This window comes from Capra hircus, chromosome 1 (genome assembly GCF_001704415.2).
Source record: "Capra hircus breed San Clemente chromosome 1, ASM170441v1, whole genome shotgun sequence".
In the NCBI taxonomy this organism is placed as follows: Eukaryota; Metazoa; Chordata; class Mammalia; order Artiodactyla; family Bovidae; genus Capra; species Capra hircus.
In genome coordinates this window covers 65,923,233-65,947,282 of record NC_030808.1, presented here as the reverse complement: position 1 = coordinate 65,947,282, position 24,050 = coordinate 65,923,233, and the positions used below count along the sequence as shown (strand labels likewise).

Sequence of the window (24,050 nt, the reverse complement as noted above, 5' to 3'; positions counted from 1 at the left end):
AGTCTGTTGTTCCACGTCCAGTTCTAACTTGCTTCTTGACCTGCATACAGATTTCTCAGGAGGCAGGTCAGATGGTCTGGTATTCCCATCTCTTGAAGAATTTTCCACAGTTAAGAAGTAGATGTTTTTCTGAAACTCTCTTGCTTTTTCTATGATCCAATGGATGTTGACAATTTGATCTCTGGTTCCTCTTCACATACTGAGATGAGTGCAATTGTGTGGTAGTTTGAGCATTCTTTGGCATTGCCTTTCTTTGGGATTGGAATGAAAACTGACCTTTTCCAGTCCTGTGGCCACTGCTGAGTTTTCCAGATTTGCTGGCATATTGAGTGCAGCACTTTCACAGCATCATCTTTTAGGATTTGAAATAGCTCAACTGGAATTCCATCACCTCCACTAGCATTGTTTGTAGTGATGTTTCCTCAGGCCCACTTGACTTCTCATTCTAGGATGTCTGGGTCTAGGTGGGTGATCACACTATCATGATTATCTGGGTCAAGAAGATCTTTTTTGTACAGTTCTTCTGTGTATTCTTGCCACCTCTTCTTAGCCAAAATAGATTCAATATTGGTTTGTCCAACATAGACAGATATGTTCAGCAGGCAGAGAAATAAGAGTGCATGTGAAGATTTGTACACACAAATGTTTATAGCAGCTTTATCTGTAATAGTCAAAGACAAGACAACTCAAATGTCCACTGACAGTGAATAGGACTTGTGGAAGAGATCTGGACTAGAATTATGGACTTACAAGTTATCAGGCTAAAAAGTATAGTTAAAAACATGAGAGAAGAGCTCAGTGAAAAATATGTATTGAGTAAGAAAAGAAATTGGCCCAAAATGGAATCCTAGGGAATAACCTTTTAGGGGTGTACTGGAAAGCCTACAAAGAAAACAGGAGGAAAAAAAAAAAAAGGTCAAAAATCTGTAAACAGGGTGGAAGAGGACCAGAAGAACCTTTTTCCACAAAAGCTGAATAGTGGAGAATATCAGTTATAAACGTTCATGGTTATTTTTTCTAACTGGACAAAAGTTTATTTATATTGTTGAGTAAGAGTCTGTTTGCATTGCTCTCAGGTAAGAATCCTTGCCATTATTTGCTTTCTACAAGCCAACATCTACTTTTTTTTTCTCTTTTTTTAATCGGTAGAATATTGCTTTACAGTGCAGTGTTGGTTTCTGTCATACAACAACATGAATCAATCATAATTATATATATCCCCTCCCTCCTGAACCTTCCTCCTGTCCCCACAGCTCACTTCTCTAGGTTATCACAGAGTGCCAGGCTGGGGTCCCGTTGTTATATAGCAAATTCCCTGATAGTTGTAAATATGTCAATCTACTTTCTCAGTTCGTCGCACCCTCAACTTGCACCACTGTGTCCACAAGTCATTCACTACTAAGTTGATCAGTACCATTTTTCTAGATTCCATATATATGCATTAATATATAATACTTGTTTTTCTCTTTCTGACTTCTTTCACTCTGTATATGAGGCTTTAGGTTCATCCAGTTCACTACAACTGACTCAAATTAATTCATTTTTATGGCTGGGTAATATTCTAGTGTTTATACATATTCTTTTTTATTACATCTTTTTTAATAATTAAATTTATTTAGTTTTAATTGAGGGATAATTGCTCTACAATATTGTTTTGGTTTCTGCCAAACATCAACATGAATTAGCCATAGGTATACCTATGTCCCCTCTCTCTTGAACCTCTCTCCCACCTCCCTCCCTATCCCACCCCTCTAGGTTATTATAGAGACCCAGTTTGAGTTCCCTGAGTCACACAGCAAATCCCATTGGATCTCTGTTTTACATATGGTAATATATATGTTTTGTGTTACTCTCTCCATACATCCCATCCTCTCCTTCCTCCCCACCCCACTGCCCTATGTCTATAAGTCTGTTCTCTTATGTCCTATCTGCATTGCTACCCTGCAAATAGGTTCAACCGCACCATCTTTCTAGATTCCATATGTATGCGTTAATATACGACATTTGTTTTTCTGACCTAGTTCACTTTGTATAATAGGCTCTATGTTCATCCACCTCATTAGAACTGACTCAAATGTGTTCCTTTTTATGGCTGAGTAATATTCCATTGTATATATATATACCACAGCTTCCTTCTGTCAGTGGACGCCTAGGCTGCTTCCATGTCCTAGCTATTATAAATACTGCTGCAATGAACATTGGGGTACATGTGTCTTTTAGAATTGTGATTTTCTCAGGGATTATGCCCAGGAATGGGATTGCTAGGTCATACTGTAGATTTATTCCTAGTTTTTTTAAGGAATCTCCGTACTGTTTTCCATAATGGTTGTGTCAGTTTACATTCCCACCAACAGTGCAGGAGGGTTCCCTTTTCTCCACATCCTCTCCAGCATTTATTGTTTGTAGATTTTTTGGTGATAGCCATTCTGACTGGTATGAGGTGATACCTCATTGTCATTTTGATTTGTATTTCTGTAATAATGAGCAATGTTGAGCATCTTTTTATGCAATATCTACTTTTACAGAATTGTAAAATATATTAATCAGTAATAAATGGATAATCAAAGGAACATACCCCTAGAAAATCATATACTCCTTGGTGGGGTGAGTAAAAGGACACCTAGTAATCCCTTTTGACTGTTTCTAAGTTTCAGATAATTTTTCATGACATCAGTAATGCAACATAAAGTTGTTGTGTAATGATGGAATACTAAAAGAAAAATTTCCTCCTAAGTACGTGATAATTGATTTTCTATAACATGTTTGTCTTCATCCATCATTAAGCAATGAACCATGTACTTACTGTCTTGTGATTTTCCTTTTATTATTGCTTGAAACTTTTGAACCATCTGTTTACTATTTTGCACATTAATCTTTCTCCAATAATTGATTGCGGGTTTCTTTGACTACTTTGTATTCACTATTTTACTTAGCATGGTGGCTTACATACAATAAGAATTCAATTAGTTGATGTAATGTGATGTATTGTTGGAACTAAGCTAGCCACTTAAAATATTGGTTAATTTCCTGGATCAGGCCATAGACATTAAGTTGCTGCACCTTTTTTGTTTAATTTGTTGTGATAATGATGCATCATTTAGTAATGGTACATTTTTTACTCTTTTATTCTATTAGTGGTGATTTACTCAGAATAGAAGGGAAAATCCTTCATTCAATTTTAGATGAAGTTGTTTACAAACTTTTATCAACTCCTAGTCCAGTCATAAGAGGTACTGCTACAAAGCTACTACTGTTGATGGCTGAATCCCATCAGGAAATTTTGATTTTACTGAGACTAAGTGCCTGCTATAAAGGTAATACATTCTTTCTTTTCTTGAGTTTTTAAAAAGAACATTTTTATTGATGGTATATGGAAAACAAAATACCTGTGTTGTGAAAAAGTCATTAACTAAAGTGTGCAGATAAAAACTCTGTCACAACAGGTAACAATTCAGGGGAAAAACTATATAATCCAGCCATCTTCATATCTTAACAGATGGCATATAATACTTTATTGATGAGGTTACAATAAGTAATTTGCTCCCTTCGTCACAAAAGATTGTTTGTTGAATATGCCATATATGTAATAACATAATGACCAAAAAGATCAGTGATCTTCCCTAATTTTATTGAGGAAATAGAGCTTTGCTTGAGAGCTTGACAGCCTTTTAATCTTTACATCATTTAATAATTACTCTTTACCTCCTATACTGCCTTTCCTCAAAGACAAAAAAACCCCCATCACCCCCAAAATCATGTGAATAAAAATTCAGAAACTTGAGAAGGAAAGGTTTCAGTGTATTACCGTTACCTTATGATAGCTTTTCTTTAATTGAGCATTTACTATATGTCAGATACTATTCTGCATACCTATGTGTATTAGAATATTTAATCTTCATAACAACCCTGTGAGATGTTTGCTATCCTCATTATATAGCAGTGGAAACAAAAGTGTGGAACATGTAGGTAGTTTATCCAAAATCACTCAGTTTGTTTTTTTTTTCCCAACTGCTAAGCAAAGTTTAATGTGAGTTTTTATTTCTTTGTTAGGTGGTCATGAATTTATTACAGTATATTTTCTTATTCAGTATGGTCAAGAAATAGGTTTCTAGTTCATTAAGTATCTTATACTATATATTAATAATAATAATTTATCTTATATATTGGAGAAGGAAATGGCAACCCACTCCAGTATTCTTGCCTGGAGAATCCCTTGGACAGAGGAGCCTAGCCAGGCTATGTCCCATGGGCTCGCAAAGAGTCGGACAAGACTGAGCAACTAACTATATTGTATATAAAATTTCAAGAATTAGAATACAATATGATATATTTAATGGACTTCCCAGGTAGTAGTGGTAAAGAATCCGCCTGCCAATGCAGGAGACACAAGAGACGCAAGTTCAGTCCTTGGTTGGGAACATCCCCTGGAGGAGGGCATGGCACTCAAGTATTGCTCCCTGGAAAATGCTATGGACAGAGGAGTCTAGCAGGCTACAGTCCATAGGGTTGCAAAGAGTCGGTCAGACATGACTGAAGTGACTTAATACACACAGACGTGAGTGGCTTAGCTTACTTGAGTCATTACTGTGAACTTTGTGGGAGAGAAGTGCCAGTAATAAAACTCTCTAGATGACACTATGCTAGATACATATTATTTCTGTAATTTTATTTCTTCTGTAGGAATGTGAATGCCCAGCAGAGTTCATTATAAAGGAATTCTATCTTAATCTGTCTCCCTTTCTTTTCTCAACAGTAGAACTTACTCAGTTTCCTCAAGATATTTTACAGTTATTAATTAATACTGCTGAGAGCTTGAGTCTTAAAATAGAAGACATGGAAAGACCCATATATTGCTATGCTGTGCTTAGATACTCAGTTGTGTCCAACTGTTTGCAACCCCCTGGACTGTAGCCCGCCAGGCTCCTCTGTCCATGGGTATTCTCCAGGCAAGAATACTGGAGTGAGTTGCCATTTCCTCCAGGGGATCTTCCCAATCTAGGGATCTCAGGTCTCCTGCATTGCAGGCGGATTCTTTAGCATCTGAGTCCCCAAGAAAGCCCAGTTGTACACTCCAAGCCCATTCTCTTGCTTATGTGTATTGCACACATACATTATAATAATCATTCCTCCATGCCTTAGAAATGGGCTTCCCTGGTGGCTCAGAGGTTAAAGCATCTGCCTGGAATGCTGGAGACCCGGGTTCGATCCCTGGGTCGGGAAGATCCCCTGGAGAAGGAAATGGCAACCCACTCCAGTACTCTTGCCTAGAGAATCCCATGGAGGGAGGAGCCTGGTAGGCTACAGACCATGGGGTTGCAAAGAGTTGGACACGACTGAGCAACTTTACACACTCACATGCCTTAGAAATAGTACTTATTTTATAACTTACATTACTACTCAGTTTTAATTTGGGATGGAAGTGCAGTATTTTAATGTTATAACACTTCTATAATAAATGCTCAGGAGCCTATTAATTAACCCCATATCACATACATTGTTGATATTTTTATTTAATAATAACTTCTTTTAATTAATAGTAACTAATAGCCTGTTTCAGTACTTCCACAGGATAGGCATTTACTCAGTATATATTCAATATCTTTAAAATGTTCTCATGTAAGGTATTTATGTTGGAACAGGAAAAATATATATATATAACTCTACCCTTTGACTTACCATAATGATTCCACTCTCCCTGTTTTTTCTAATTAAAGAGATTGACTAAGCAGATTTTGCATCAGATCTCACAAGTGAATACCTCAGAACTCTTAGGACAGTGGAAAATCTTAAACACCTCTATCTAGAAGTTTTTGAGAAAAGGAAAAAGAAAAATCATGCGATTAATCTTGTTATTTTCATTTGTTTCTAAACTAGACATTTTAACCTCAAAGTAATTCTGATAATATAATAAAATCATATTTTATTATTAATAGCTATGCTTTTGTTATTCCATTTCAGGACTTAGAAGTCTACTAAATAAACAAGAACCTGGGACAGAGTTTAGTCAAGAACTTAGACAGCTCATTGGTCTTTTAAGCCCTAAGGCCTATCAGGAAGTAGAAGACCAGGTATTGAATTAGAAAAATAATTTGCATGATATTTACTAAAATTTCAGTAAACACTTTAGTTTGAAAATACTGGCTAGTAGTAGTCTCCTGAATCTTGTATTTGCTTTGTCTCTCCCTTCCTTTACTTATTCTCCCGTAAAATCCAGAGCAGCTATAGTTTGATGAGAGAAGTTGTTTTATGGTTTAAATTTTTAACTCTAGAGCCTTTTTTTAAAATCTATACATAGTCCTTTGTATCTTTGTATTTTGAATAAGTGAAGCTAAGCATCAGAAGTGAAGCAAAGATGTTAAAGCATTAAATAAGCAAAATTGTGAAATCCTTGTAATGAGAATGGAAGTGACATTAATCAGGGAGAATTTGAAGCTGACCAGACTGCATCTTGAATACATTTTAGATATTGCCTAACTGAGCCTCCTTTGGGAGATGAGGTTTAATATTCTTAGGCTGTTCCTGTCCTGGGTTTATACAAATGTTGCCTTCTGCTCAACTTATTAAAGATGGAGATTAATACTTGCCCAGGCTGATATTTTAAGAAGTAAAATTCTAAAAACAACTTGCCTAGGGATGTCTTTAAATTAATTCTGGCCTTTAATTTCAGAAACAACATAAAGCAGCTTGCTTGATTCAAGCTTATTGGAAGGGTTTCCAGACTAGAAAGAGATTGAAGAAGCTTCCATCTGCTGTGATTACTTTGCAGAGGAGTTTCAGGTAAAAAATTTGGGTGAGAGAATTGATGATCTGAGAGGGCTGCTGCTGCTGCTAAATCACTTCAGTCGTGTCCGACTCTGTGCGACCCCATAGACGGCAGCCCACCAGGCTCCCCCATCCCTGGGATTCTCCAGGCAAGAACACTGGAGTGGGTTGCCATTTCCTTCTCCAATGCATGAAAGTGAAAAGTGAAAGGGAAGTTGCTCAGTCGTGTCCAACTCTTCGCGACCCCATGGACTGCAGCCCACCAGGCTCCTCCGTCCATGAGATTTTCCAGGCAAGAGTACTGGAGTAGGGTGCTGTTGCCTTCTCCCTGAGAGGGCTAGATATATCTTATTAGAGTATAGCTGAAAACTTAAAAGAGAAAACTTAAAGAGTTCTTTTTTTTCTTTTTCAATATTCTAGTGTATTTCTTTCATTCTTGCTTCATACATTTGTGAGTGCCAGCACTTCATTAACCTTATTATACTTTGAAAAGCAGAGGACATAACATAAAACAGGAATCTAATGTAACAAATACATAATCCTATTCACTTAAGACTTTTGTGAGCCAGGTCTATAGAGGGAGCCAATAATGGTCAATATCTCATTAAACCCTTAAAACCAAAAGTTGCCATAATTGTTCAAATGTAATTATGGTAAAAATATGTATGAATATTAAAAAGCTTAAGTATGTTAACCTGATTTTCCTCAGTAAATATTGTCATGGAGAGATTTGGCCATTGACATGACATAGTTTGTCATTTATCTCTATTTCAAGTAGACTAAAAATGAAATAATGAAGACGTGGCCCAGTTTTTACATGACTACATCTAGATTCTTAGAGGCAATAAAAAGAACATACACACACGCCACACACATAGGAGTTAGCTTCTAGGTCATTGTTGATAAATTGGAGCCATCTCAGAGATGATTTCATATAACCTAACTTAAAGCTAAATTTTAGTTCACTGAAGTGTCACTTGCGTATTCCAGAAGTCAATGTTTTTTTAAGAAAACTGAAACTATTTTAATAACTGCAGCTGTGTTTCTCAGTTACAAACATGTTTTAAAATAGTGAACTAAAATAGGCTGCATGAAGAATCACCTGTGAGATGGCCGTGCTTTCATTAATGACGTTAGGAGCTAAGTTGTTTGTATCTGTGTTTTCTTTCAGTTGCCTCTAAGAACCTGTGTGGATTAGTGGTAGGTATTGAAGCCACTCTGGCTGTGTCCCTTAATGGACATTCATTTCATTGGTAAAAGTTTCCTTCAGAGTAGACTTAAAAAGTTAACTAATATCATTGGGCATGAATTTCATTGGTAGCAAAAAAGCCACCAAGGGAATTTTTAAACATGTAATTTTTTAAACATGTTTCAAGTGCCTAATATATTCCAGAGCCTATCCTAGGTATTGGAGAGTTAAACAGACTTGAGTTTGTATCCCTCCTTAGCAACTTATGGGCTGAATGATCTTGGAAAAGTCTCCCTACCTCCCTTAGCCTCAAATTTCCCATTTATAAGGTGAGATAATTGTCTGTGTAACTCACAAGATTAAAATAATATAAATTTTTTTAGCATGTTACTGGGCACTGAGAATGTGGTAGGGAGGGAAATGCACATTTTTTGCCATTGAAGATTTACATATCTAATTAGGCAGACAGATCTATTAAATAAATAGTATGCATAAGAGGCAAGTATAATCCATTCAGGCATTGCTCAAAGTTTATTGTGTATCTTACCTGCTGTTTCTTTAAAAATATTAATTATTTCTTTGGTGAAATAAATTTGGGAAATGATGGATATTTTGAGAGTCACAATATATTGTTTACAAGATCCTGAGATGTTCTAGCTTTACCTTTGTAGTGAACTCAGGTAGAATAGTTACCACTCATGAATTCTACCTAGTATCATTTTCAGCTGTACATCATCTTACAGTTAAAGGTGCCCCTGTGCCATGGATTCAGACTTTTAATGTTTAGTCTTACAGTAGTTTCCAAATTTGCCTGTCTATTTTCCTTTGCAATATTAAAAAATCTCTATTTACAAGTATCCTAGAATTATAGATTTTGTCCACTTAGAAGTGTATCTATGGAATCTAATTAATAGTCCACTGTTTAAACTAGAAATTCCATTTCTTTATGTAGCAACACCAGAGTGGTTATAAATATATCCCTTAAAAGGCATTTTCCATGAGGCCAAAATTACTTAAATCTCACATTATAATGAGTTTTTAATTTTTTAATCTCCAGTTTGCTCCAGGCTTGTACACCTTTCGTCTTCTATTAGTTGCAACAGTTTATGCAAATTTCTTTTACTTCCTTTGTAGCTGGGCTTTCTGCAAAGGTTATTTCTGTCTCTTTGTGGTTAGGTCATTATCTCAGAGTAATTTCCCTCTCCCTTGTTATTTTGGGGGAGGGACTACCCACCACTCATAATCATGGACCTAGATTCATCAGAGCTTTGGATTAAACGAGGTATTCTGTTATAGTCACACTCTTTTTAAAGCACTTTCGTGGGGCTTTCTTTTTTATTTAATCATTTTTCATGGTCAGAAACTTCATTTTCTATTAAAATTTCATTTTCTGCCCTTTTCCTCAGCAAGGTTTTCTGAAGCAGCTAACAGCCGTCTCAGTTACCCTCAGGAAAGCTCACAATTTGCCTACCTCTAATATGGTGCTGGTATTTAAGTTATCTTATTTGTTTTACTTGTAGGGGAAGAAAACAATTTTTTCCCCTCTATCTATTTTAGGTTCATTGGTTGGGGTCATGAAGACTATACTGACAGAAACAAAAACAGATTAACAAAAGAAAAACAATTTCTTAACTTGTGAAGCACACACAACATGGAAGAAACCTGACATGATGCATAACTTACAAGGGGTGGTTAGAATTTGGGTTTATATAGTTCTTGCTTTCTGAGATGGCCCACACTCTGTCCGTGGAATGTGTTTCTCCCAGGGTTGTTGTAGCCTTTTGAGACAGACCGCATTCTGTCTATGTAATATGTATCTCTCTAAATAAATCCACTTCTTACCTAAAAAAAAGAAAAGAACTTGGGCTTAATTTTATATATATAATATATATTATATATATATAATATATATATTATTCTTTATTATATATAAAGAATAATTTATAGAGAAGTGACAGGTGAAAAGAAAAGGGTTTTAGGCTTCTAAGGACAGTGAACTGTGGGAAGGTAAGTATATTGGGGAAAGTAAATATGTTGGGGAACTAACTAATGAAAGATATGTGTTATTTGTGCAGGTCTGTCTTAGCATAACTTTCCATCTTCATGGCCAAACCTTGGGAGGAAAAGTTTGTGACAGTCATTTCTCAGATGTTTCTGCTTTTAGTCAGTTAAGAGACACTCTGGGAAGACTTCTTTCTATGCTTCATCATTCTCTCTTGCCTCCAGCTCAAAACAGTCTTTATGCCAAAGTGGCATATTCCACTACCTTTCAACTTCCTCTTGAAACTGATCTCAAAGGCATTAACTGTATCTCTTTGTTTGCCTTAGGGACAGTGATTATAGGCAGCAATCACTCAGATAAATGTTAGTTGAGTTAAATGAACAAAATCCATTAAGTACTTCTTTGAAATATTTATTTTAAAAACTTTTTTGCTCTCTGTATATGATTGCTAGCGAGGTTAAGTCTTTTTTGATATACTTCTTGAGTAGATATATGATTATGGAAATAATGTGTACTTAATGTTTCCGTCATAGATCTAAACGAACAAAGATGTTAATGAAGCTAAGTAGACAGAAGGAAGAAGAGGACCAGAGATTACAGCTGCAAATTCAAAGGCAGAGAGCCATGAGACTTTCCCGAGAAATACGGCTGAATATGCTTGAAATAGTTCATCCAGGTGTGTGGCATTATCGGTTTATAAGCATAAGATCGATAGGGTAGTTTTGATAAACCAAATTTCCTAGCTACCTGATGAGTTAATTTGTAAATGTGAACCTTTACCCCTGTTTCAACTTTTTCAGGTCTTAATAAATCTCTTCAGTCAAAAAAGATTCTTATTTTTTTCTGATTAGACTTACTAGTTGATGATGAGCAATTTCTCCACTAATTCTTCTTAATTTTCAGATAAATCAGTGAAACATAAAATTTTATGCTTAAAGATAGATGTCTTTGACATAAAGAAAGAACCCCTTGAACTTAAGTAAGGTATTATAATATTGCTACATTGAAACATTCTGCCCTCAGAACTTAACTCATGATTCAGTACAAACCTGGTGACACCTTCTTGCCATCTTTGACACACAAAGCTGAAATTAATATTAAAGTGTAGCCTGGAAAATCTGAGTCATTTCAAAATTCCTTTTTTATTCTTCTTCCCCTTCCTACTACTTATTCCCAGTATCCCTCAGTAGCCTCTTACTTTTCTTCCTTTCCCTTAAATATAGATCTTTCCCAGGGTTCCTTCTTTACCCTTTTATTCTCATATTGCTCTTCCTGGGGTATCCTGTCCATAACTGTAGCTTCAATTACCAAATGAGTGCTTAGCATTTTTAAGTCTTGTCTGCATCCTCTACCCTTTTTCCTAAGATCTAGACCAGCCCTACCCAACAGAACTTTCTACAAAATGAAATGTTCTTTGTCTGCACTGTTCAGTACAGTGCCAATGGTTAGAGATAGCTGTTGACTTGAAATGTGGCTAGTGCACTTGAGGGCCTTAAATTTTATTTTATTGTCTTTAAGTAGCCATTTGTGTCTAGTGCTTACTACATTGGACAGCACAGCTCTGTAGCCAGGTGCTTATTGATTAGCTTTGCTTAGATAGCCACAACCATCCCCAAAGCTAGTCATTATCTGCCCCCACAGATTTCCACTTCCTGTATTCCTAATCTCTCAGGTAATTGTACCAGCAGTCTACTCAATGTCCCGTCTATGAGACATCCTGGAATTTTTTCCCCTCCCTCCACATGTAGTTCACCACTAAATCCTATGAATTTTGGCACTATCTCTCAAATATATCCTTTTTAATTTTTAAAATTAAAATTTTTTTAAATTTTTAATTTTTAAATTTAAAAATTAAATTAGCTACTGTGAACCCTAGGATATATGATGACCAATTGCTAGAAACTAAAAAATTATCTGTAGAACCAAGTGAGTGACTAAAGAGAAATTTAGAACCATATAGAGTAGCTAACATATATGCACAATGTACCCTTTCCTTTTGGTGGTACTGAATGACTTTCTATTTACTTATGATTCTTTTTTTCTAAATATTCTTGCTATTGGATTTTTAGTCCTTTCTCGTTCCTAAGACTCAAAATAATTATGTGAGTCTTTTTTCTAAAGATACGTAAACTGAGAAGGCTTTTGGAGCTCTTGTAAAATAATAGAATTGGGAAAATCGTATTGAAAATAATTAAAGGACTACAAGATTGTTACTTTGATTGTCCTGATTCTAGAGTTTGAGAAAGCATAGAAGTAAGTATGTTATAATAGTGTCTGTCATCTTTTTAGGTCAGGTGGAAAAACATAATCGGGAAATAGAAGAGAAATCAGCATTGATTATCCAGAAACATTGGAAAGGGTACAGGGAAAGGAAAAATTTTCGCCAACAGAGGCCATCTCTTACAGAATATAAAGCGGCTGTCATACTTCAGAGAGCAGTAAGTCTGATGTAGTAAAAAGAGTACTGGATTAGTAGGCAGAGACATGGGTTCAAACTTGACTTTTGCTGTTTACCTGCTGTAAAGTCTTGGTTAAGTCTTTTAACTTAGCTTTTTCTAAGCCTTTGTTTCTTCCTCTGTCAGAACCTCCTTAGGGCCAAAATGACTTAGATATTCAGTCCTTATTACTTTGATAGAACCTTGTGCATCATTTACCAAAATGCAGTGTTGTTATTAATTTTCTTTTGTTTTTATTTGAACTATGAGCATCTCAAGGTTAAATCACTAAGTCTTATTTATTGTCAACCTCTTGCATGTGCTTGATACATGAATGAATGTCTACCCTGTGTTTTTCACTCAGTTCTGTGGATCAGATGACCTAATTTATGGGAAAGTATTTCGTCAGTTGTAAAGTCCTCTTTAAGTGCAGCATGTCATATTGGATGTTTTCAATGCATAGATAATATATTAGTTATAATAAGATCATTATAATTCTTGAATTATAGAATGGTGTTCTTCAGTGATTTTCCTGGGGTTTATATGGAGCATAGTAATATTTTATAGCACAACTATTCACTTAATATCTAGTTTTCCTAATATATAGTTATTTACTTACATATGGTTAACGTTCATATTAGGATTTCAGTCATATAGCATTTAGATTTATAATCCCTATTATAAAATTTTAGGTCAGTTTCAGTTTTTCACAGTCAGAGATTTTGAACAGTCTCTGTTGATTTCTCTGATTAAGCTTTTACAAGTCTTTTTCAAACCATTGGAAAAACAGAGTGGTACTCTATTCTGGGAGAGATAGTCTGCTGCCTTCATCTTTCTCATTCAGGCCAAGTCTGCAACAGATGGTCCTGTTCTGTCACTGAATCACATCCATGCATGCTGTTTACCTTCTGCTAAGCAAGGCCATCTAAGGATTAGCCCATAGATACCAGTGTTAGCCCTGGGGTAGGGCATGGCAACCCACTCCAGTATTCTTGCTTGGAGAATCCCCATGGACAGAGGAACCTGGCAGGCTACAGTCCATGGGATCGCAAAGAGTTGGACACGACTGAGCGACTAAGCATAGCACAGCACTAGTGTTAGAGACTGATGGTGAAAGGAGGAGCCTGTAGATCCTTTCTAATACCTTCACCACATGACCACCTCCTTTTTTTTCCCCCCTGTGCTGCTTGTCATATGGGCTATTAGTTCCCTGACCAGGGATCAAACCCATTCCCACTGCAGTGGTGCAGTAGAAGTGCAGCATCTTAACCACTGGACTACCAGGGAAGTCCCAAATTTTTTATTTTGATTACATGTTGAAATGCTAATATTTTACATATATTGAGTTATGCTTATGTAACTCAGTACATGCAAAATACTAATTTAACCTCTTTTTACCTTTTACCCTGTGTAAACCGGCTAATTTCAAATTACACATCCTTACTGATGTAGACAGCTTAGGGTTTTCGGTAGTAGTATAGTATTGGAATTAAATTTGAAGAATTAGCTGCCTTTATCCTTTTAATGCTCCAGGATTTTCTTTTCTTGCTTTTACATCTCTTAAGAAGCTCAAAGGGGCCCCCCAAGAGCATGGGACTACTGGGCATCAATAGGGCCAAGCAGGGTCAGTGCTGGTGGTCAGTTAGCAGAACCCTGCCCTCCTTGGCTGGCTTTAGACTCCCAGGGGAGTCGCTGCGAGAGATGGCCAGAGACGCTTAACTGGTCCTCTGCAATTTGGTGCAAATGGCAGACAACCTTTCTTTTGCAGAGCACTATGATCTGCTAAGCCTATAAACGTTCTCTTTTTATCCTTCAACATGGTGTCCTCCAAAGTTACCCTGTTAGTGCTCAGCCAGGAGCAGTCAGAAGGGGTTGAAGCATGGGTATGCAGGAGTATTGGCAGACCTGAGTTTTAAAATCTGGCTCCATTTTTACTGTTTGATTAATTTAAAGGTAGTAGTCCAGGCGGAGAAGGCAATAGCAACCCAGTCCAGTACTCTTGCCTGGAAAATCCCATGGACAGAGGAGCCTGGTGGGCTCCAGTCCATGGTGTCGCGAAGAGTCGGACACAACTGAGTGACTTCACTTTCACTTTTCACTTTCATGCGTTGGAGAAGGAAATGGCAACCCACTCCAGTGTTCTTGCCTGGAGAATCCCAGGGACGGGGGAGCCTGGTGGACTGCCATTTATGGAGTCGCACAGAGTCGGACACAACTGAAGCGACTTAGCAGCAGCAGCAGACCAGGTGGATTTCCTGATCACCCGCACTGAGGTTTTGAAATGATATCTTACCTCCTGGAAGGGGGGTGTAGCATAGCTCAGGAAGATTGCCATGGACGTGTTGGTCAGTTGAATTCAGGAGGCCTATACTGGATGATCTCAGGCTGGGGCATTGTGCATGAGGAGACGCCTTGCTCAGAGGAGCCAGTCCATGACCTTCAACTGTGGGTTAATTTGAGGAGCTCACAGAAGATAGTGGAGCCTTGGTACCAGGAACTGAAAAGCAGTGAAATCCCTAAACCCAGTAAGGATAGTGTGACCATTGCTGTAATTTCTGAAGAAGCCCTGGGAGTCAAGTCCAAGATTTACATCTACACACCAACCTTATATTTGGACTTCAAATTGGACAAAGGAGCAAAGCATTCCCAGCCTATTCCTAAAGGGTGGACAAGCTCCCTTTGTACCATATCTGGAAATGTGTATACTGTACCTGATAATGTGCAACAAAAAACAGAACCTCATCACACAGCTGTGTTAGGGGAAGGTGACAGTGTCCAGGTGGAGAATAAAGATCCTGAGATAAGCCACTCCATCCTAATTCTTGAGGCGCCATTAAGAGAACCAGTTGTTCAGCATGGAAAAGTGTACTTACCCTTAGAGAATCCAAAATGTGATGCTTTCTTGACTTGAAATTTTTGTAATCTTCTGTTTATTGTCAGTGAGGTGCTACTAATTTTCAAACATAACTTAGACTTTCATGAAAGGACACAGCCTCATATACTGCAGAGATACCAAAACTATGACAAGATTATTTTCATCAAGTCAGTTCAGTCCTTGACATTAGCCAGTGCTATTTAACTGACAACTACAGTGAATCTTTAAAGTTCTTACCACAAGAATTCTGTAACTGTGTATGGCAACAGATGTTAACTATACCTACTGTGACAGCTGTTTCCGAATATGCACAAATATCAACATTATGTTGAACACCTGAAATATAATATTGTATGTCAATAATATCATACCTCAATTCTAAAAAATAAAGAAGATAAAAAGAACTAAAACTTCAAAAATGGTTGTGAAAGAGCCAAGCCTAAGAATATTTTGAATAAAGAGATTGCCATTCCTGATGACAGTTTGCAGTGGGTGAAGGAGATATAATTGCATTTGTTTATCTGAAATTTGGTCTTTATAAATCATTCACAATCTTAGTTTAAAAACTTGTTTTATACTCCTTAGGAATCGTATGCTGGGAAAATAACTGTTTGTTGTTTACATATCCTGAGTTTGTTTCAAACTAAGAACTACAGAATGCATACCATTTTAGTGGTAGAAAAAAATATTCTCATCACCCAGAACTTTCTGAATGTCTGCTTCTACTCTTCATTTTTGATGAACACAAATGAATAGATTTCTCAGGCCATTCTTGATTTCAGAAATGTGGAAAATGACTTTGAAAGAGCCAAAACCTGAAAATCAAATATTGGAAATGAGTGACAAGCACAAGGGCAGGTCTGACTGCCTTCTAGAATTTTCCGTATGTGGGATCCACCTATGCATATTCAGTGCATCCAGTTTCCAAAGCTGACTTTGCCAGTGCTTCTAAAGAATTCCACGCTAAAGTGATAAACATGGTTTTTACAGCAATGAATGTGAGATATTTCCTGGCACCAGCAAATAAACCTAATTATTGGTTCTTTTACAAAAAAGTAAAGAAGCTTAGAAAGAAGGTGATGTTTGCTTGCATCTCCTCTCTAGAGCCAGAATGATAGCTAATTCTTGCTACCTGATTATAGAAGAAAAGTACCATGTATACATATCCAATGAAGACCAACTGCAAAAGCGCTTAAAAGAACAAGCCATTGGCAGTTGAAAAAAATAAACATTTGGTGATAGATATAATCTCAGAGAGTCCTAAAATAACAAAGAATGAAGAAGAGACAGAGAAAGAGACGTCAAGGTGAACTTTATCTGATCTAAGGGCAAAAATTCCCCTGTTCTGGAAACTTTACTTTTGAGTTCCCAGCATAGCATCATAAACCTGACTTGGTACTAAAAGCAAGAGGCAGAGGAAGGATAGGAAATACAAGGAAGAAAAATCAAGAAAAGGGAAGAACAGAAGAAAAGGAGAAAAATCTCTCAATAGAACGAAAACACAGTTGAAGGCTTGAGTACTATAGTAAAAACATAAGGAAAGTTTATATACTAATGTGAAAACCTCCAGCCCCTTTTTACTTCTTAGCTCTCAGTGCTGTCACCCAGGCTTAAATCCTATTGAAAGCATTTTCTTGAGGAAATCTGAACAGTCCAAGAGAATAGTTAAACTCACTTTGAGGTCCTCCAATGAAACAGCCCAGTTCAGTAGCCCTAAAAAGAAGTACATAGTAGATTAACCCTACCCTCATGCTCAGCATTTCTAAACAGCTGAAAGTATCACTGGACATCTGAGGAAAGCTAATGCCAAACAAACAGAATAATACTACTTGGTGGAAACAGCTATTGCAGGGATAAGAAGACATTTTAAATGTATTATTTTCTCAGAGAGCTAAAAGAAAATAATACATGAAACAAAACCAAGATGCTATATAACAGGGAACAAATATAATAAAATTTGCCAGAAAAAATAATACAAGATATAATAAAAGGGATAGGAAAAAAGGTCTGGGAAATCTAGAGAAAGAGGAAAGAGAACCAGTCTAAGAGGTCACATATCCAAACATGTGAAACAGAGAAGGAAAAAAGGAGAGAAAATAAAATAGTTTGATTTCCCAGAACCAAATACCATGTGGTTTAGTTCAAAAGGACTGACCAACTGTCCATTACAAAGACAGAAATACACTCACATTTATTTCACATTACTGTGAAATACACTGGGAACAAAAGTACTCTTCAACAACATAATTGGAAGCTAAAAGGTATTGGAGGGGCTGACACATATTTGAGGGAAAATGACTTCCAATTAGAATTCTGCATACAACCAAACCATCAGTTAAAAATAAAGATAGACTATAAAGATATATTTATGCATCACAAATCTCTGAAACAAAGGAATAACTCAAGAAAGGAATCCAGAAAACACAAAGGAAAAATGGGGAGAGTCACCAAGATGATGGTGAATGGGGATATCAGGATAATAGCTATACACCAAGAGTAGAGAACAATTGATCCAGATTGGAGCAGGTCTAAAAGCTCTGGAATGTATATCCAAGAAAATTAATTTGGTAGATTGCCTGATACGTTTTACTGTAAGGACAATTAGGGCAGAAGTTATTATATATAATCAGTGGTAAATACATAGAAAAATAAGGAAAATAACAGAATTATTAATTCCTTGCTTATTTTTCTAATGTATTAAAATATGCAAGGAAGAAAAAAGTAATCATCATATACTATATGATCATAAAATAAATAGCCTTTATGTAGGCATAATGTAAACACTGAACATGAACATAACTAAAACTATGATTTAATAATATTGAATATTTAGAGATATAGAAAGTATGTGTGAAAGAGAGCTAAGTCCTTACCTTTCATATAGGAAAATCAATAGATAATACCTGTTACTGAAAAAAATCACAAAAATGTAGATAGAAATAAACATCAGAAGAAAAACCTGAAAGAATTAAAGTTGTTGTCTTTGAGCGGAGAGGACAGGATAACTCGGCAGAGAGCTGTAAATTTTTAACAGTTCTTCTAAAATTGATACTTTAAACAATAGAGTTACATCAACAAATTTTTGGAAAGCATCAAATTGTAAAATATATTAGGTTGCAGGTCATGTAGTTTTCTTGCAACTCTTCAGCTCTACAGTTGTAGCACAAAAGAAATTGTAGACAGTATGGAAACAAATGAGCATGATTGTGTTTCAATAAACATTTGTAGACACTGAATTTTGAATTTCCTTTAATTTTCATGTCATAAAATAATTCTTTTCCTTTTGAACTTTGTAATCATATAAAATGTAAAAGGGCTTGTCTGGCGACTCAGACAGTAAAGAATCTGCCTGCAGTGCAGGCGACCTTGGTTCAATCCCTGGGTCAGAAAGATCTCCTGGAGAAGGGAATAGGTACCCATTCCAATATTCTTGCCTGGAGAATTCCATGGACAGAGGAGCCTGGCAGGCTACAGTCTATGGGATCGCAAAGAATCGGACACGACTGAGCAACTAACACTTGCACTTCACTTTCAAAATGTAAAAAAATCATTCTTCTCCAGCTACTCAAAAGCAGATAGCAGCTGGATTTGATATGTGGGCCATAATTTTCCAACTTTTGCCTTTAATAATGTGAACGTAGAACAAAGAAGAGTGAAAAAAATGGACAAAATAAATGTCTTGTCTCCTAATCTTGCCTGTTATAAGATTTCTTATCAGGAATTCATTCTGAAGAACAAAAGGAAGCACATTTGTTTACCAAACTTTTTCTAATATAGTGTCTCCTTGATCTTTACTATCTTTTGGCTAAGTAGAATTGGGGGTCCCTGTTTTCTGTAGACATAGAACCTGTCTTATGGAGATTGAGTGACTTGCCCCAAATCGAACAAGTTTATAAGGGACTAGAACTTAGACTAGAACCCAGAGCTGGTTCCCTGTTTTTTTCTCTTTTATGCCTTCTGTAAAAATAATACATGAATATTTCCTTATAAAATATTAAAACACTACAAAAGATTATAATGATAAAGTTATTGTCTTCTGTCACATCTGTCATCTCTCCCTCTATACACACTATAAGTTAACAACTATTACAGTGTTGTCCTACTATATATTGTTGTAGAAAGAAAATAGTTCTATCAGTCAGGGAAGAAAAATCACAAGTTTTGTTTTTGTTTTTTTTTCCCCAGACTCTTAAATTCTTAGCAAAATGCCGTAAGAAAAAGAAACAATTTGCTCCTTGGCCTGGACTCAGAGAACTCACTGATGCACGCAGAATTGAACTGAAACAACAAGTGGATGACTATATCAGAAGACATCCAGTGTGTAGGCTTTTGTGTTACATTATTGCAGTGTGTGATACTCACCAACAAATAAGTGTCTCAGTTGTATGTGTACATTTATTGTTGGCATAAGGTAATGCAATGGCTTTATTGTAGCCTTACCATGGCATTACCTTGACTTTACTATGGCTTCGGAGTCTTATAATTGTGTGGACCGTAAAGTCAATAGTAAAGGACACTTCACTTCAACTTAGTGGTTTTCCATACTGCATCAGCAAGACTGTTGGTACATCCTTATCAACATTTATTATTTTCACATCCTAATGAACGTGAAGTGGTATTGTGATTTGGGTTTATTTACATTCTGTAATAATTAGTGATTTTTAACATCTCTTTTGTGTTTATTGCTTATTTATATATCCTTCTTTGGAGAAATTTCAATTGAAGTCCTTTACCCATTTTTAATCAGGTTTTTTTTTTTTAGTGTTGAGTTTTAGGAATTCTCTGTATATTCTGGATATTAATTCCTTATCAGATGCATGATTTGCAAATATTTTCTTCCATTCTGTGGGCTGCCTTTTACTCTTATTGATAGTGTCCTTTGATGCACAAAACTTTTTCATTTTGATGAAGTATAATTTGTCTAATTTTTGCTGTTGTCTGTACCTTCACACTGTCATATTAAAGAAATCATTGCCAAATCTAATATCATAAAGGTTTCCCTCTATCTTTTCTTCTAAGAGTTTTGTAATTTTAGCCCTTATTGTTTAGGGCTTTGATCTCTGTTTTTTATTAATGCACTGTGCATGATTCTGATGCATTCTTCTATTTAAAAAAGAAGTACTGCTTAGCCATGCTCTAGTACAGCTGTTACTCTGTGGCTGACAAGTAAGATGTTAGTTAGAACAAGGCAGCATCCATGATCCAGGAACTGGAATACCTGAGAAAACTGTAGTGTTAGAAACTTTATCAGTTTCAGTGTTGAGGTTATGTCGTCCTTGTTCTAAATATTAATAATTAGGTCAGTTCCCTTTAAAGTAGCTAACTAGCCAGAAGAATATGATCCTTTGAATGATTCTGTCCCATGTTCTTTGAAATTAGAAGCTATATAATATTATGGCTTAGATAAGTTTGAGAGAAGGAATAGGATAAGAAGTAAGGCAGTTTCTCAGGTGGGGTTCAGCACAAAGGGATTGGTCCTGTTACTCCTCCAGGCCAGTGTCTTTACCAAACCATTTGTAATTTTCACTGTGATTCCTCAATCTTACCTCTTCTCCCAGAATATTACACTGTGTGAGGAAGTGAGGTATAGGAGTATATCAAAAAGAATTTTGCCCACTTGGATTTTCAATGAAATCTGCTTTTAAGAAGTTATTTAATGTTTGTTCAAGAGTACAAGATCGGGCTTCCCTGATGGCTCAGTGGTAAAGAATCTGCCTGCCAATGCAGGAGACATGGGTTCAGTCTCTACTCCAGGAAGATCCCACATGCTTTGGGGCAAATAAGCCCATCCACCATAACTACTGAGTCTGTGCTCTAGAGCCCAGGAGCCACAACTACTGAACCCACATGCAGCAACTAGTGAAAGTGAAACATACTTTGATATATGTGTCCTTCGTGTGACAATTTTCTTCTGTCCTTTGTTCCCAGGGCTCTCAGATATCAGATGTGACCAGCAGGGAGCTCCATTCCCAAGCACAAGAACGACTGCAACACTACTTCTTGGGCAGGGCTCTAGAAGAGAGATCTCAACAGCACAGGGAGGCACTGATGGCTCAGATCAACACCAACATTGAACAGTTGATGAGTATGTGCTCATTCCATTTTTGTTTCCTAAAAGGAACACCCTATGCAAGATTTTGGTGACAGCCATAATCTTCAGAAGGAAAATAGCATTTAGTGGTCTATTAGCTCATTTCCTATCCTCAGAAATTTCTACTTCTGGATCATATCAGCACACAATGTTTTCAACTGATGCAAATCCCATAACCTTCCTGACTGCTTCCCTCAGCCTTTCTATCATTCGTATGTACCAACTCAGACAAAGTTATTAATTTCAAAGATGCTGAGCCCTACTAGCCAGACTGTTATATAATAAGAAAAGCTTCTTAAGCCTACTTTAAAAGTAGATAATGACAGTATTTTGTGGTGCCATTTTATATTTTTAATGAATTGTTCTCACAAAAATTAATTCACCTACTTCTCACAACTGCTGATACATTAAATGAGAGATCTCGTCCATGAAGCCAGTGATTCAGACAGGTTCTGAAACACTTTTATTACTTGTGGAGCAGAAGGGGTCAGGATCCTCTGTTTAGTGCCATTTACTTGTAAATTTTGTATTTTTGAATGGATAGGTGACTAGAACTGAGCCTCTCATCTGTAAGAATTCTGCTATTTGTTTTTAAGTTCCTACTCTTTTAAATAAACCATCTAAAATATATCTACCTCTTTATTCTTTCCCTTTAAACACAGAAGGATGGGCTACATCTTGTGAATAGTCACATGCCAACTACAGCTGGCAATAATAGACTCAGAGTTAGAATCTAGTTTCTGCTGCTATTGCAGAGTTCCAGCTTTGCAGTTTCTAAGTTTCTGTTTGTCTGGTACAGAACTCTTCCACTCACCTGTTTATTTTTTGTTACTGCAGAAGCACCAAGTCTGAAGGAGGCAGAAAGAAAAGATCCTGATCTCTTCCTAAGTAGATCCAGGCCTGTGGCAGCCAAAGCCAAGCAGGCCCATCTTACCACCCTGAAACATATACAAGCACCCTGGTGGAAGAAGCTTGGGGAAGAAGCAGGAGATGATATTGATGTCCCAAAGGATGAACTTAGTATAGAATTAGGAACTTTATTCATTGGTGGAACCAAACCACCTTAAAGGAGTTACCTGGAGGAATGACATATCTATATTTAAATAGATTATATTGGTTCTACCTCTGACATGCTAGTAGACTAGTGTTATCCTTAACTCATGGCTTTCTAGAGGTTCTTCTCCAAACAAGACTTGATGGATATAGGCAAAGAGTTATTTTCTACCTCAATTTCAATTCTTTTCTTTTTCCACACCTCCATCCTTGGCCATACATACAAATTGGTATGGCTTTTATTATGAAACTAAATTCAGCATTGTATTCTGTTATTAATATATATTTGAAATGTGATATTTCTTTTTTTGTTTCTGCTGTTTTCCAACTAAAGGTGTTTTCTCAATAAATATTTTCAACAATTGTTCTGAAAAACTTGTCAGGTTTACTTCAACTTTTCACATTTATTGATTTTTCTGTTAAATAGGCATCCCAGATAGTGCAGTGGTAAAGAATCTGCCTGCAATATAGGAAACACAGGAGGCACAGGTTCAATCCCTGGGTCAGGAAGATCCCCTGGAGGAGGAAATGGCAACCCACTCCAGTTTTCTTGCCTGGAAAATCCCATGAACAGAGGAGCCTGGAGGGCTGTAGTCCATGGGATCTCAAAGAAGCAGACATGACTTAGCAAACATGCATGCACTCACAGGAAGTGTGCTCTTGGAATTTATTAAGGTGAGAGAAATGGTCAATAGAAAAACAATTAACTATTTTCTACCAGTGTTTGAATTCAACTTCTTTCTTATTTCTAAAAGTAACTACATTTAAAAAGTCCACTTGGGATTCAGTGCCAGAATTCTAACAAAACTGCATTCTTTCTATTAAACTAAGAGAATATAACCTACTATTTCCATTTTGGTCTTGTTTCCTAGGAGTCTCAGAACTAAAATAATGTTTAATTTCTGCTATGATTCTCAATATCTACACAATTATCAGGTTCTAGCCTAACAATTTTGAATTTCGCTATTTGTGTTTTAATACCAAAAGCCACCTCTATTTGTGTTTTGATAATACAAAATTTACATTAAAATCAATTAAATCATTGACTCCATATCATAAGGAACCTGGAGTGTGCTTTTTCTATAAATGAGTAGAAATACCAGTATTTCTGGATGGAAAGACAAAATACTATAATGTAAATCCCTCTGAAGTTTAGTAAAATTCTAGTCAAAAATCTAGTGTAATTTTTATTCATAATTTAGAAAATGAGTAAAATTCATTTGTAAAAATAAGCAGATGAGAGTTCTGGTTTCACTTAGAATATAAAAAGTTCCATGAGAACGTTTCTTCCATCTTAACAACAAAAAATTGCAAAGTAATCTATGAAAATCGTTTTTCTTGAGCCTATCAAGATAGTTGAGGCCTCAAGATAACCAAATAAATCGAGGGGACTCAGTATCTATGAAATAAACCATTTTATCTTTGAGAGCACAAGAGACAAAAGTGGCTGGAAAAAAATCAACTAAAATTTTAACAGATTCTTAAGGGTGAAGTGTGAGTTGCATGTCAGAATATCTGGGAACTTTAGAAGTTAGAGCTCTACCAAAAATGAGAAAGTTTGGGAGCAGGGCAGGAGACCTGAAAAGATACCTCTGTGGCATAGGCAAACAGGAGATGACAGGCTGCTACTGGGTGACTTGCCC

General features: G+C 36.4%; 1 protein-coding gene and 1 pseudogene across 2 annotated transcripts in view; both read left to right on the top strand.

Moving 5' to 3' along the window:
- Positions 1-22,782, top strand: part of IQCB1 (IQ motif containing B1) — a 40,749-nt gene extending 17,967 nt beyond the window's left edge. The window contains exons 8-15 of one of the 2 annotated variants that reach the window (XM_013963168.2): positions 3,136-3,314; positions 5,959-6,068; positions 6,668-6,777; positions 10,487-10,629; positions 12,243-12,391; positions 19,449-19,584; positions 21,192-21,348; positions 22,192-22,782. In XM_013963168.2, coding sequence (XP_013818622.1) covers positions 3,136-3,314; positions 5,959-6,068; positions 6,668-6,777; positions 10,487-10,629; positions 12,243-12,391; positions 19,449-19,584; positions 21,192-21,337 — 973 coding nt within the window. In that variant the 3' untranslated portion in view covers positions 21,338-21,348; positions 22,192-22,782. The remainder of the gene's footprint in view (positions 1-3,135; positions 3,315-5,958; positions 6,069-6,667; positions 6,778-10,486; positions 10,630-12,242; positions 12,392-19,448; positions 19,585-21,191; positions 21,349-22,191) is intronic. The other variant, XM_005675006.3, reaches the window with a different exon arrangement.
- Positions 14,658-15,594, top strand: LOC102169997 (annotated as a pseudogene).